This window comes from Alligator sinensis, unplaced genomic scaffold, assembly GCF_000455745.1.
Source record: "Alligator sinensis unplaced genomic scaffold, ASM45574v1 scaffold984_1, whole genome shotgun sequence".
In the NCBI taxonomy this organism is placed as follows: Eukaryota; Metazoa; Chordata; order Crocodylia; family Alligatoridae; genus Alligator; species Alligator sinensis.
Genome location: NW_005842204.1, coordinates 1,370,172 through 1,385,639, shown reverse-complemented (window position 1 = coordinate 1,385,639; position 15,468 = coordinate 1,370,172). Strand labels below are relative to the sequence as shown.

Here is a 15,468-nt window from a genome sequence, read left to right as displayed (position 1 = left end):
AAGGGAATTCACACAAAAGGTTTTCTATTATTTAAAATTCACAGCATGACTCTCTTTTCATTTTTCCTTTGGGGGTCTTAGCACCATTTGGTTTATTTTTTTCCCCCCTGTTATCAGCTTCCTGCAAGGAAGATTTGTTTTTTTGTAGAGAATTATTCCTCTTTGATAACCCAGAGATATTTTTATACTTGAATTGTGACCCAGGGCATTTTAAAGCAACTTGCATGAAACCTCTAATAGCTGTAAATACTGCCCTCTCCCCTCCCATCCCATTTCTTCCTATATCAGTTTAATGAGCATATATCAGTTTCATACTTGTTCTAATACTCTGAAGATGCATTTCATTTAAAAAAAAAAAAGAAAGAAAAATGAAGATACAACAGATCTTCATGTATATTGATACTATTACATGCTGGAATCAAGCTGATTCATTTGAACAAGAGCTTCACGGTATTTTAACTTTTCTGGAAAGATAAAATATAAGGGACAAGATCCTTGACTAATGTCAGTTGATATGGTTTTAATTCAGTGGAGTCAGCTTGGATTTGAACGTGGCAAAAATCTGCCCTATGCTCTTTTCTTAAGAATATCTTACTTTGAAAAAATAAGCGTTCCCTGTCCTTACTTGGAATAATATTTTCAATTCCTCTTAACAAAAACCTGGAAAAATATAGCTTATGTTTTCCTCAACTTTGCAACTTAAAATTCTGCAATAAGGAGGAAGTAAGTTCATACACAGCGATTCATTTCAGTGAAGGAAATGCATTTTGCTTTCTCCAAGAGCTAAATATAGGTCAATCTCATTATAACAAACCCCCATTTTAACAATCCCAATAGCAGGAACCTTTTTTTTATTATTATTATTATTATTATTATGTTGCAGCAAATTGACTAACCCTTGTATAGACCACCCTGTTAATGAACTTTTCTCCCAGCCCTAGAGAGCATTGTTATAATGGAATTGCAAGGTATCAAAACTTAGGTATGAATGGTTAAATGAAAAAAAAAAAAAAGTAATTGCTACTTTTTTCACTGTAACAAGATAAATGCAGGCTTACGTGATAGATAATTAGAAAGACTTGAAGTTTTATGTTAGTACGACTTTTTTCTACCTTCTGTGGCCTCAGGCCACAACCAGAGCCCACTACACCAAATCATACAAGTAGCAGTGTATCCCAGAGCATCCTAATTTACTGCTTTTGTAATAGTAGCAATTTGGTGGGGACACTGTCACCAGAACAAATTATAAAAGAGAATTTCCATCAGTGTTGGCCAGACAGTGGCCCTTTGCTTTTATTTGTTCTGATCTTTTACAACCATCTTTGACTGTGTTCCTGATTCAGCATTTAAAATATCCTTAATATCACTCAGACCAGGGGTAGGATTTTACTGATTTCATAAAATATTTTGTTTTTTCTTTTTTAAGAAAAAAAAAATCCTTAGTTTCATAGCAATTCAGTAGGGAGGCATTTCCCCCACCGGAAATGGGGTGGGCAGCCACCAGAACCTGTGGATCCCCTGAGAACCTCACTGGTTTCATAGGATCCAGTGAAGGCACCCACCACACACACAAAACAGCATCTTGGAGACCTGAGCCATGTAGGGAGCTCCGTCTCTCTGGAGGTCCAACCTCCCTCCCCCAAAGCACCACATCTGGACTATGTACATGTTCCAAAAATGCATCTCTAGCCAAGTGTCTCCCCATTGTAGCCCACTGCTTGGCTGCTTTCACAGCTCTTCCCAGGTTATTTTCCCATCCAGCTATCAACATATACAATAGAAAAAATACCTGTCACCTCAGAAGGAGATGAGCAGAGATGACTATTAAACCTTGGAATAAGTTCCCATGTGTTTTGTTTATAAAATAGCAGCTCTGGGCGTCTCTCTCACAGGCCCTTGCACCAGCTCCAGGAGCATGGGAAGGCCAGAGGAATAAGCTGAGCTGTAAAGCATAACCCATGCCCATGGGAAGCCCTTGCACCAACTGCCCTGTGCTCAGAGTAGCACAGTCTGTCACAGGCACGTGAACACGGGGCCCTCCTTTTTCAGCCCAGCTCATTCCCCTGCTCCTCCCACGCTCGTGGAGCTGGTAGAAGGAGCTGTGGGGAACAGTGGCTCTGTTACCACCATCCAAGTCCCCAGGGAGGCAGCTGGGGCTGCACTCACCCCCTTGGGTAGAGACGGCAGTAGACAGGGCAGGGGCAGGAGAATGAAGCACACCAATGTTATGCCCTTGCCATCTTTACCTAGAACCTACCTATGTACCAGCAGCCACTGTCACCCCCTTGCACCTTCTGTCGGGACAGCTGTCTCCCTTCGGTGTCTACCAAGCTCCCGTCTGCACACCAAGCATCCTCTGCCGGCACTGGGCGGCGAGCCCCACCTCTTGCCATGCTCTCAGAGGTGCCCTGCCACCCGGTGCCACAAAGTGTAAGGAGAGGCACGCACTGTGGGAAATGTAGCGGTCTTGAAATAGGGTGCCACGAAGTTCTAAGAAGTTACAGAGGGGTGTCTCGAGTCTAAAACTTCAGGCGTTTAGTTAATGTGGTATTACTGTTAAAAGACCTGCCAATTGGCATGGCTAAGCAAGGGCCTAATCTAGTGCCCATCAAAGTTAATGGAAAGACTGCTGCTGATTTCAGTAGACTTTGTAGCAGGCTGTAGTGTCTGCAGTATAAACCCTATCCTTTTACTGGGTGTATTGGAGGAGCTGAGGTTGTTGCATCTTCTCTTAGATTCATAGACTCGTAGGGGCTGGAAGAGACCTCGCAGATCATCAGGTCCAGCCGCTCACAGACCCGATGATCTGCGGGGTCTTCTACTAGAAAACTAACAAGTCTTCAAGGGAGACAGTTGTATTCACCTAATGCAGTAGTAGGTGACCTAGCGCTGGTGTTTATATTCAATTATGAGTTTAGTTTGATTTTAAAATAAATATGTTTTAATGCAATGCTAGCCCAAGCTGTCTGCACTGTAGTCATACCTAATGTGACAGCTAAATTACCACAGTGATTTTAAATTGGACAGAAATATTATGTGGTATAGAAAGCTGCTTTAAAATCCAGGCATCCCATCAGCCTCATTTAATTAGCCCAGTCTACAAGACTGTTTTCTTCCCATGATCTGTTTATCTCTTGCTCTATTTTGGGCTTTTTATGGCCACTAATCGCTGCAGTATTTGAGTGTCTTCCAAGCAGCAATAATGAAGTCACTAGTGGATTTCATGGAGTCTCTGATTCTCCTCATGTCATGACCTAAAATCTCTGCTTGAGATATTTGTTTTAGGTAGGGCGTTGTACAGCTGTGAAAACCTATTCTGTAAGATGCACTTGTTTTTCAGCCACGTCTTCTACGTGCCACTTGGTAGAGTTCAAACCTGGGAAGTGCTCATCGCTGTCAAAGAGCAGTGCCCTTCCTAGACTCAGGGTGTAATACAGCCCTGATTAACTCCATGGAAGATCTCACACCGCGTTAAGTAGAATATGGATTTGTCCATCAGGACCCAATATTGACACCAGCTCACTAGGTAGAAAAGTGCAGAATGGAGTCCCTAATCACATCCTTTCTGCTTCTTACTTCTGACCTCACTTCACTAGTGACTGATTTTCCAACAGTGATAAATAAGTGCATATGCACCATTTAATCAGAATAAGAAACATTATGATCATGTATGAAGACAAGGTCCTGGTCTCAAAGTACTTCCAATAGGCATAAATGCAAGCAGTTACTCAGGGAGAGTTTTGCTGACTTCAGTGGGAACATTACCATGAACAGCTTTTACTAGCAAAAAGTGTATAATCAGCCCTATAAATATTTTGGCATTTTTATTTTACTGAAGTAGAATAATGTCTCAACCTTTTTTTTTTCCATGGGATCACTTTAATAATCTCAGTCCTCTAGTTAGTTCAGTGATGGATATTAGGAATAGGGCAGCACATTACGAAGTAATGAGATAAAAGCACACTGAGATGCATAAAACCAGAAATGATGCAGTGCACCTGATTGAATTCATAGCATGATCAGGTCCAGAGTTGGCTTAAAAAATTGCTCAAAACATGTTGGGGCCCTTTGCTGTCTATAGAATTATGGTTAGAGACTGAACAAATAAATTGTCAGATGCGCTTTCTGGTCACTTGGGTTTGTTGGATCCATGAATTTTTTCTCCCCTAAGGTTCCAGAGGATGGCTAGGGGGCCATTCATCACACAGGCTGAAATGCACTGTTTTTCACAGGTACATTTAACCTAAATCTTCCCACAGAAGACAGATTATCTTTTAGAAGAACTGTGTCACCACGGTCTCTCTTCAATAGCCATGTCAACCACGGCCACAAAAGCTGTACATGAAGGGATCAATGGTAGTTTTATCTGAAATTGCACTCACTTTTGTTTCTTCCAACTGACATTCATTTAAATGCTTGCTCTAAGACATCTTTTCTCCCTGTAACAGAAAAGGGATCAGACATCCTAAAAATTGTTTCCTGGGGAACTAAAATTAAAAACATTCACTTGGCTAAGCATGAAATATTTTTGATTTATGTGTTTAATCAAGAGCTGAAGCAAGTAAAGATATTATTGTATTTCATAAATTGAAATATTAATACTATCAAATAAGCAGCAACATAACTTATTTCATTGTAGAAGTACTAATATGTCTGTTTGTAGAGAAGAATTGCCATTTAATTGCAATGAGTACTCTGCTCTGAAGAGACACATAATCCAAAAGACCAGGAGCTTACCTGATACTATTTTCATGTCGGATGTAACAGTACTAACGCCGCACCATGTGCCACATCCCTGCACCCCATTCACACTCCATGTGTTTCCACCAGTTTAGCAGGGAGGGCAGGCATACCTTATTCAATGTGCATGTGAATATTTGCAGTATCATCACTTGCTCAATTTTAATTTTTCAGCTATCAGTGCAACTGCATATCCCTTGTAATAGTAAATACATCAGCATGAAATCTGTTAGTAGTTTGCATGTCACCTTAACATACATAAGGGCTTCTCTCTTCCCAACGGATTGGAAGATACCAGCAATGCTTATCAACCCCTGGCTCTCTGAAAAACTCTTGCATTTAGTTCCTGGACCCTTACTATTTTTTTTAATATTTAATATACTTCTAAGAACAGGCTGTGATAGTAAATAGTGCAAGGCTGGGTTTGTCAGAGCAAATGAATACTGCATGGGTCGGGGGTGGAAGGGGTTTGAAATTGCACGACAGATCCAAGGTGTTTTTTGACTGAAGTGAATAGTGCAATTACACAAACACCTTGCTCTGAGGCCTGGTGGAGTTATTTCAGGTTTGTGACATGGTTACAAAATTATTTCCACCCCACCCCAGTGTTGGATCAACAAGAGCCTTGATGACAATACTCTTGGATTTCAATGGGACACATAATGGCCCTTGATAAATGTGTTAATCTCTGCACCGTATTTGACTGCTGTTGGAAATGCTAGTGTTAAATATTTAAATAGGTTTTGGTCCATAACTGTCCTTTGTGTGTTCTGTTTTCCAAGGTCCATGCCAAGCAAATGCCTCAAGGCACTTCTTCATTTTACTTTCAAGACAGTAAAGGGCATTCACAATCACGTTGGCAGTCTAACATCAACAAGAACCTGTCATGAAAATTATGTACATAGCAATGTGGGGAGAGACCTCTTCTTTAGGGTGACAGGAAGTGTTCAGCTTGTGACTTTTATCATTGGCTGCGGCTGCAGAAAAATAAAATAAACTAAAAAGACAGGGTGGAGGGAATTATTTTCAGCATTTTTAAAAGTTCCCCGTCCCCAGACTGAGGTTGATTTACAAGAATGACAAGGTCAGCTCTTCAATGATTAGAACCCAAAGCCTCATTTTAAAAAACACAGATTCAATTTATCTCATAATTCCAGATATGTTCTTATTCTCTGTGGATCTAAAATCTCTAGTTGACAGCCAAGACCAACAGCTTCTGTACATTACAGATAATATAATATGTTAAGGATAAGGTGATCTCTTTTAGGGATAGAAGGATGCTGAAGTACCTTGTTCCCTCTTTATTTTTATTTTTATTTTCAAATTTATACTTTATCTTCTTTGGCTTTTCTGTGATAGTATCAATTATTAAAAGGCAGCCTTCAGGTAGGTCAGTTGCACTAACCTATAGAAAAGTCATAGCAGATTTACATTTTCAATTTGCCTTATCTATTATTGACACAGGTATTAGCAGGGAACCTGCATGCTCAAAATCAAGTCAAATGGTTTAAATTTGGAAGTCATAAAGTACATCCATGCTGGACCCTGGAAAATCTCACCTGGGCAGCAAAATGACTTCTAAAGAAAAAAAAAATTATGAACATGAACAAGGAGGACTTTTAATTAGCTTCAGCAGAATCTTTCAACCTCCTGGTACTCTGTAAGGACCACAAAATGTGTTTAGACTATCTAATCAATTTTTTGGCATTATTTTTACCCTCCCTTCTGTAAATAATGTTATAGTACTGAAGTACCACAGTACTGAATGTTGTATCTTGTGGTCACATACATGACATGACAGAGGCAGATTCTGTGGGTCCAGTTCTGCAAAGACTTTAGAAATCAGTGGGAATACATGTTGGAATCAGTGGGAATATACACATTCATAACTATGTACTAAGAAGAAAGTGACTTACCATGCCCAAGTATGCTATCATGGTGGCCTGCTTCATAGGGGGAATGTCCAGATCTTTTAAGAGGACATTTAAGGTATTAAACAAGGATGTTTCATCCTAAAAATGAATAGTTCATATATGAAAATACTTTGCAGCCTGTTTTGCACTTCCCCAGTGAATATGCTGTAGCTTGATGCATGAGGGTCTTATAGATTGTGTTACAAGACATAGTTTTAGCAGATCTTGTCACGGTACATTTTTGAAAGAGGTTTTTAATTTAAATATTTATCACTGGTGAAAATTAATGGGCCATATCCAGCTGGAAAGGGAAATGTTGAGTTCTATGTTCTGAAAAACCAAGAAATCAACTTCTAGCGTGACAAACCCAACTTCCCACTGTTGTTGTTGTTGTTGAATCAAGTCCAATATCACCAATATTTGTTTTTAATTCAGCAAATAAATAAGGGCTAAATTTTCACATATTCTTCTTCCTAGTCAATAGAAGGTGTTCTCCTAATAGGTCACCATCACAGCTCTGAGTTTCATGTCTACTTCATAGAGCTGGATGTGTCAGACATTTTCCAGTCCAGTGTTCTCTTAAGCTCAACTAGCCATGCAGAAGGAAAGTCGGATTTATAATCTCAGAGCTGGTGGTAATATCTATATTTAAGAGTTATGGCACAATGCAAAGCCCATTCAAGTCAATATAAAGAGTCCCATTGATTTGAGTAGGGATTGGATCCATTCTAAATATTTTTTTATCATCATAGCCCTGAGACTAAATAGTACTGTACCATGTCCATGAAAACCAGTTCCTGAAAACTTCTGGTAACCACTCAAATAATGTTTAGGAGCTTATGTCTTGTAATGGTCCTCTAATACTGATTTTAACTGGATATTCAAATCTTATAAATACCTAAGCACTTTAGAGAGAGAGGAAAGAAGAAGGAAGTGGTGAAGATTGCTAAAAAGGATATATCTGGCAGTCTTTTCCAAGATATGAAGTTGGAATGAGCCTGTTGGTTTCATTATTATTAGGCTTTCCGGGAATCAGCAAAGTGATTATAGTCTGGTGAATTAGGATGGAGACTTTTGCCTTTCCAATCCAGATTTCACACTAAGTATAATTCTTGGAGGCCCTGATCCAAATGCTACTGAAATTAAAGGATGACTAGGAGAGAATAAACTACCGTATGTATTAATCGGAATGTGTAAATAATGAGTGATAGAGACTGAAAAATAATTAGCATTGATTTTTGATAGAGCTCAGTGGAAAACTTCACATTTGCTAATGCCATTCTTAGTGACTAAGCCTCTATTACTGTTTGGTAAATGAGTTGCAAACAATGGCCATATTAACACACTGTGTCCAAAGAATATTACTTTTTTCCCCTCGCTTTCCGCTTTGAAGTAGTTTTATAGAACTATGCAATTTGGGGGGGAAATATTCAGCAATTGACATTTGATTCTTCATTACCAGTAATACATGCTTTTATGGAAAATGATGCTTTACTTTCAAATCATTCTTTGCAACTAATTATAAAATGTATTTAGTGGATATATTAGAGAACAAAGTATGGTGAACAATGCTTCATTTAATTTGAACTTCTCATCTTGAAAGAACATTTTCAACCAAACTGCTTAAAGTGGTTGATCAAGAGATGTTGAAATATTTTCTTTCAATCTAATTAGCAGTATGAGAGCCATCAGTGGCCTACAACGAGCCTTTTCCTTCACTTAATGTGGATACACAAAGAAAATCTATGAAGCAGCAAAAATCAACAGAAGTCAATCCTACTTTTTGCGCTACCCAAAGCACATTTCAAGGAGTTAAAATAATTACCCATTACCTTCTACTACATGGACTTCAATTTACTAGACCAAATGTATATTGTAGATAAGCAGGGATGGAGAGGGGTGGGTGGGATTGCCTTTTTTTGGACTGGAGAATATTGTTGAGCTTGCTTTTGTTGTGTTGCTTTTAATTTAGTGCAGGTCAAGAACATCTTCAACTTTTTGCTTTCTTAAAAATTGAAATGAAGAGCAGCCACAAGTGCTTTTCTGGAAGTAGCTGTTTCTAGCCACAGTGAGATTTAGGATACAGCAGTAGATGGACAAAATCCTGTATTTCACTATACAGTTTATTATTCAATCCATACATCGATACATGGCAACATGGAGAGGTGGATAAGTACTAACATACCATCTTTCTCTAGTTACTGGAGAGCTGCCAGAAACTCATAACCTGATGTAAAATCCATAAACTAGTTAAGCAACATGCATTACTAACCCTACTATTGATACACTGTTATTTATCCTGGACTCGATGATCTTCCGAGGTCTCTTCCAGCCCTAATGTCTATGAGATTCATGAAATCCTACCAAGCACCTGTTGGGTTATCCTCTTGGGTTATCTCCCCCTGCAATAGTACAGGTTAAAGAGATTGGAAGATCCCTGATAACTAGAGGAAGACTGATGAATTGCTTCTTGCTTTCTGCACTTCGTTGCCACATATGTGTCAGCAGCAGCCAGGGCGGAGGCATAGGGGGAGGGTTTAGTACTAATCTTAGGACATCTTGCACTATTCCTTCCTTCTTGCACAGAGAGCAGACAGTTTTCGTGCACAGAATCTCACACACATTGCCCAGAAGCCCACATTTCTTTGCACGGGAGCCCCTGATCACTGCCACTGCTGTAGCTGGCTCCATGCATTAACCCCAAACGTGAATTAATTCAGGCAGTGTCTGCTTCCTCGGTGTGCACATTGAGCACGTACAGTGACAACTGACATGAGGCCTGGCTTCAGCACTGCCCCCCATGAATGAAATGTCTCATTGGACTCAGCAGTGACTGCACTCCTGTCGGTAGCTGTCATATCCAACTGTGCAGACTCCGGAGAATTTTCCATAAATGCCTTGGACAGATGTGCTTTGAACTCATCTTGATCCCTCCAGAGGAAGTATTTCCCAAGGGTGTCCACCTGGGAAAGGGCCAGGCAAATATGAGCACATGGTAATAAATGACAAGAAGAACACAGCCATAGATGTCACGACAAAAGATTAAAAGCTGACTGAAATGATGGATTCTAGTTAAAGATATACAGCAGGACTTCTACTGCATTTTAACACAGCTACACTTTTCTTTAAGGCAGGTAGCTCTCCTCCTTTTCCTGACTTTTCATATGTAGCTTGGCCGGCGTATATTCAACTTCCTCTGTGCCTCTCCCAAGATTTTCCTGCAAAGAAATCTGCTGTGCCTCTCCTTACTGCCTGGCTGCCATCTGCTGAGGAGTCACACTAGGTGCCTTCTTAAAGCATTTCGTGTTTTTGCACTGGGTGCAAATATCCTTTGCAAAGTCTCTTCTCTCTTTCTTTCTACATTCAACACAACACTTTGCGGTAGGCTTATGATGCAGGAAGGTGGTATGCTTATGATGCAGGAAAGTGGCTTGCTTATGATGCAGGAAGGCTCTTTGCAGCCGTATTCACATAATGGAAAATTAAGAAATTAGCTATGACTTAGTAAAGAACAAAAATTGTTAGGCGAGTAAGGAACAGCCTAACTGATAAACAGTGGGCTTGGCTGGCAGCGTTACTCAGGGGTCAAAGATGATTTTGGCACACAAGTAGAAGTGCTATTAAAATGTTCCGAGTACACAAGGTTGGGAAAGAGGATCAGTTTGTCATGCAGGAAGGAATAGATCATACTGAGGACTGGAGAAAGAGAATCAGTGAATTTAATCAAGCACATTTTAATAAATGTGAAATTGGAGACTAACAACAATAATTTTTCTATGAGATGGGAGCTTGTCTGCTAGAAATACCAACGGAAGAGGAATAAGATCTGAGTATGATAGTAATCATAGGATGGCTAGGAGCCAGCAGTGTGATACAGGCAAGGAAAAAGCAAATGTGGTCCTAAAATGTATCAAGTAAGGTATTTCTAGAGAAATAATTAATGTCATTGGCTAAGGCGTCAGTAAGACATTTACTGGAAGGCAGAGTATATTTCTGGTCCCTCATGTTCAAAAAAGATTAATTAAAATGGGAACAAATGTTTCTAGGATGGTCAGGAGAATGCAGAGTCTGTTTACAAGTGGAGCCTAAAAGAGCTGGATGTATTTAACCCAGCAAACTGAAGGCTGGGAGGATGACTGTCTGCCAGGAGCTACACACCACGGGAGAAAGGGCAGTGTGAGCATAAAAATAAATAGGTACAAACTAACAAAATTTAGGCTGGAAATTAGAGCAAGGTTTTTCTAACCATTGGAGGAGTGAGATCCTGGAACAGCTGCTAATAGAACTAATGGGGACCAATATTTAGTATAAAACTATGTTTAAGATGAGGCTTTTTGAATTTAAGCAAGGACTTGAATGCTATGGTTGCTGGCAATAGATAGTGATGAGCTGATGATACAGAAGGTCCCTTCCAGACCCCCAACCTATGTTCTAAATCACCATGCTGATAGTAATTGTCCATTGCTATTTTATTATGTTTCTTGCCTCTCTACAATGTTTCTTCCTGGTCACTGTGGACTTTAGAGTGACAGGGAGCACCACAGATTTCCATCGAGCTGGAGAGGAGATCAACAGAGATGAATAATGGCTTACGCTCCTTCGAAATCCTGAACACACTTTTCTGGAAAGAGCATTCAGATATCTCTGTCTTATTTTCTAGTAAAGCTCACCAGATCTTTGAATGATCCTAAATCAAGGAAGGCCTGAAAGCTCACTGGGCAATGTGTGATGTGTTCTCTCTCCAGGGGGCTTATGCTGCGACACATTGATAGCAAATATGTAATGATATACCACACCTAATCTCTTCTCATCTGCTGTTGTCACCAGCAGTGCAATGGAAATGGTAATCAGTTTTGTTTCTGACTAAAATAAATTGACTACACCCACCTGAGTAGCATATACCATGCTGCCAAGAAGTTTCCCAAAGTATCTGGTCATGACAATCATTAGCAGGCAGCGCTTTCAAACGGCAGGGCATCAACTGTATCAGGAATCCCTTACATCAAGTGAATTTTATTCTATGCCACAATACTTAGTTTCTGTGTTCTGTAAGGAGTGATGATGTGAAATACGTTCCTACTTGGCTTATGGCAATTGTCTTTTCTTCTAACAGATTACCGGGCATGAACTCCTTTTAAGCTGGTTTAGGACTATGCAAAAGATCATCCATAGGTTCAGAAAAGGCTACTGAACAAAGCTAAATTGTTTGCAGAAACCTGTACATTTTAGGAATATTTTTTTTTAAGAGTGCAATAATCAGTTATAACAACCGTGTTGATTGAACACTGTTTCTTGGGAGTAGAACGTACGAGAGAGCCCATATGAATGGAAATATGTCACAGATTTGAAATAAATTCGCCATCAGATGTGCAGTCTGACTTGAGGTTTTTTTCCCCCTCTCACTGGGGCACAACTCCACACCTGTTTCACACGCATGCTTTAGCCAGAAAGGAGCAGAGCCATTATCTGTTGTTTGCTACCTAACCAAAGCGTGGGGAGAAAATCAGCATAATCTAACGCCGAATGGTATGTTTTCAGGGTTTGTTTCCAGCAGTTTCCCATGGGGTGGTGGGAGGCCCAGTCATAGCTTGTCTGTGTTGAGAAACCCCAGGCTAAAAGTGGGCATGAATACTGAATGGTCAAGGCAGCATAAGCAGGACTCCTCTGTAGTCTGTTTGTTCAGGGATCCCTGGGAGGTGGAACTTGGATTCTAGTAACCGCTTCAGTAATATTTAAGTATGTATATGAAGTGGAATAGCATCAACAGGAGAGACTGAGGACATCCAACCCCAGAATATCCTATGGGACCATAATCCGCTGTCACTTCACCTTCCTCTCCAAAAAAAAATTTTCAGACAAAAACTGTGCTGGATTCAATCTGAATTCATGGATAATCTGAGCTAACCAAAACTGGGTCACTGAAAACAAATAGTTCAGCCTTAGTGAAGAGTATTGTCCTGTCTTATCTACTCTACACAGGAAAGGTTCATTCAGCTCTGTGAATCTGTGAATCAATAGCGTTGGTGTGAAGTCTCCTTTGGAGAGGGTTCAAAGGGAGGGAAATGCTTTGGGAATCTTGAAACATGGTCTTTCTTGTGGGTTGGCAGAATTACTGCACCAGACAGACATGGTTGTGCTTTAACAGATATCACCCGCATAGTGTGATTAGGGATACAAGATGTCAGAAGAGTTAATTTTAGAAAGAGAGAGCAAACACACTTGAAGGAGGACCTTGGGAGCATTGTAACAGAAAATCAGATATCCACAAGCAAAATGCTCATTGAAAAAGTGCATGCGTTTTCGTGGATGCTGGGTGACAGTAACCCCACAGCATACAAGAAGGTGCCAGCTTTCCTCAGAGTCGCTGCACTGTAAATCATTTGCATTTTGCATCCTGAATTAGGTGTCAACCAAACACCATACAAGCCTGAGTACTTGCAGTCTCAAGGCACATGCAATAATATTCTCCACACTTTTTAGTGCCCCAGTTCATGGACCTATCTTATGATACAGTGAGTTTTGCAATAGAGAATATGGATATTCTGTATTTTAAGTCAGAGTGACAGCAGTGAAAAAGAAAATGAGTGATCTATGATGCAATAAAAAAGCCCCTGCAGTTAGTCCTGGAACAAAACTAATGTAATAAATGGAAGGGAGTGGGGCAGGAATCCATTCACTGCATTCGGTTCTTCAACTGTCCCTTGCTATACGATTCTTGTGCGCCCCTGAACACGGCAGGCGTTTTTCAAGGGGAGGGGATTAATGGAAAGGACTGGCTAACAAGGAAGAGCAGTACAGTTAAATCACATGACCGGTAAGTGTACATTGTGCATGGGTTTGGGATGTGGAAATGCATCCTGAGTTTGGCACCCTCACTTGGACAGACATTAGAAAACTTGCAGGGAAAAAAAAAAAATCAATGAACACAAATCAAAATGTAGTACGTGAAAGCTCTTACAGTAGCAGTGAGTATCTCTAGGTTGTTAGAGGTAGCTTGCGCACCACATGTTGCTGTAGTTGTCATCGTGAGCACTGAGTATGAAAGCACAGATTCACTTCAAACTGCACAAATTGCCAGTGTGTAAATTAAAGTTGCCCTCAAGTGAAGATACAGAAGAAAAAAAAAACCCTCGTGTAAATGATGCATGCAGTATGTATGAACTGGGCCCTAAGAGATTTGTATCGGTTGAATCCCATCTGTAACTGGCAATGGACTGTCTACTTTTCAAACTGTAAATAATTGATGCAGACTCGAACGAATTTTATGCTAACCTTAAAAAAATAATTTTCATGCCTGACTGCCTTTCCAGAATCACTGTTTTGGAAGATGGGAGCCTTAGAATTGTCAATGTAACAAAATCAGATGCTGGAAGTTACACCTGTATAGCAACAAACCATTTTGGGACAGCTAGCAGCACTGGAAGTTTGGTGGTGAAAGGTAATGACAGTCCTTCATATATATAGATATAGATATAATTGATACCTCCATCTTAAATTCTAATTCTGTGCTTTTTTATGCTCTGATCTGCAGAGATACTGAATCTCTAAAGCTCCCATTCAAGTTAATGGGAGTCTGAAGTGAGTGCGAACTACTGACACAAAGCACCTTTTCAGCCAAATTCTGTGATATAAATGAAGGGTGTTGAGTCCCAGTTCTGGGGCTGAATGTATGTTAATAGTAAAATCTGTTTGCAGGCACACTGAATACAGACGCTTAGACAATATTAGTAAATATGTTTTGTAATATAAATAAAATTGAATGGGATGGGAATGGCCTTCCTGGATGAGATAGCTGTTGAATTAGATGGACTATTTCTTTTTTGGCAGTAGCCACTTCAAAAGAATTTGCCACTATAATGAATATTAAGGTCCCAATCAAGCAAAGCATATACTTAATGTTAAACCCATGGGTTTAAAATCTGCATCCCCATGGGAGGAGTTTCTTACCATAAGCAGAAAGTCAGTAAGCTTATGTCCCTTTGTAAATGTTTATTCAACTGCAAATATTCTTGTTATTTCTATACTTGTCTAATTGTCTTAAAAATCCTATTATTTTAATAGCTCTCATCTTGTTATAACATAGCATAATTTTTCTCATTGAACTATAGTCTATTTTCCAAAATATAATTGTATGATTTAATACTGTTAATCTAACCTTCGGTTGATTTTCCTTCATTTTACAGTGAATTCTGAATATATGCCCAGGAATTCTCTCTAAAACAATTTTAAAAACATAAAAATTAAAATGTTTGACAAAATAATTTAAAGCTGTAATTTGTTAAATGCACTGACACTGACAAATGGTTTAAATTAAAATATGTACTGTTTATGAGCAGTCCAGTGTCTGATGAATTATTATAGGCAACAGGCATATAGATTATTACACTGATAAAACACTCTCCATCGCCCTCTTATTTGTGGAAAATCCTATATTGAATCAGGAGAGATTGATTACAAAGCAATAAATCAATCATAGAACTCTAATGCTGTCAGTTTTAATTCTCCTGTACATTGGCATTGATGGATAGCATTGGTTTTGAGGCTTTCCCTATCAATTATTTCTGTGGTATACAGGGAATACTTGAAAATGTTTTAATGCAATTTTAAAGGGCTAGCTTCATAATCAGAGTGGGTCTAAGAAAGTGGTTGCAAAATACTAGATCCTAGTGAAGCCGAAGATCTCTTCATAGTGTTTTACCAGCTGTGGATGTGTGTGATATTGTACCAGAATCTACATGGAGCAAAATCTACCCAAAGGTATTAGATGTGCATGTGTGCCATGTCTCAGGATAGGAAATGGCCCAATTTGACTGTT

General features: G+C 39.5%; 1 protein-coding gene across 1 annotated transcript in view; it reads left to right on the top strand.

The window, feature by feature from the left end:
• The window catches only part of CNTN4 (contactin 4), a 575,590-nt gene that overhangs the window by 500,898 nt on the left and 59,224 nt on the right, over positions 1 to 15,468 (top strand). The window contains 1 exon segment of the mRNA XM_006026697.3: positions 13,964 to 14,091. Coding sequence (XP_006026759.2) covers positions 13,964 to 14,091 — 128 coding nt within the window.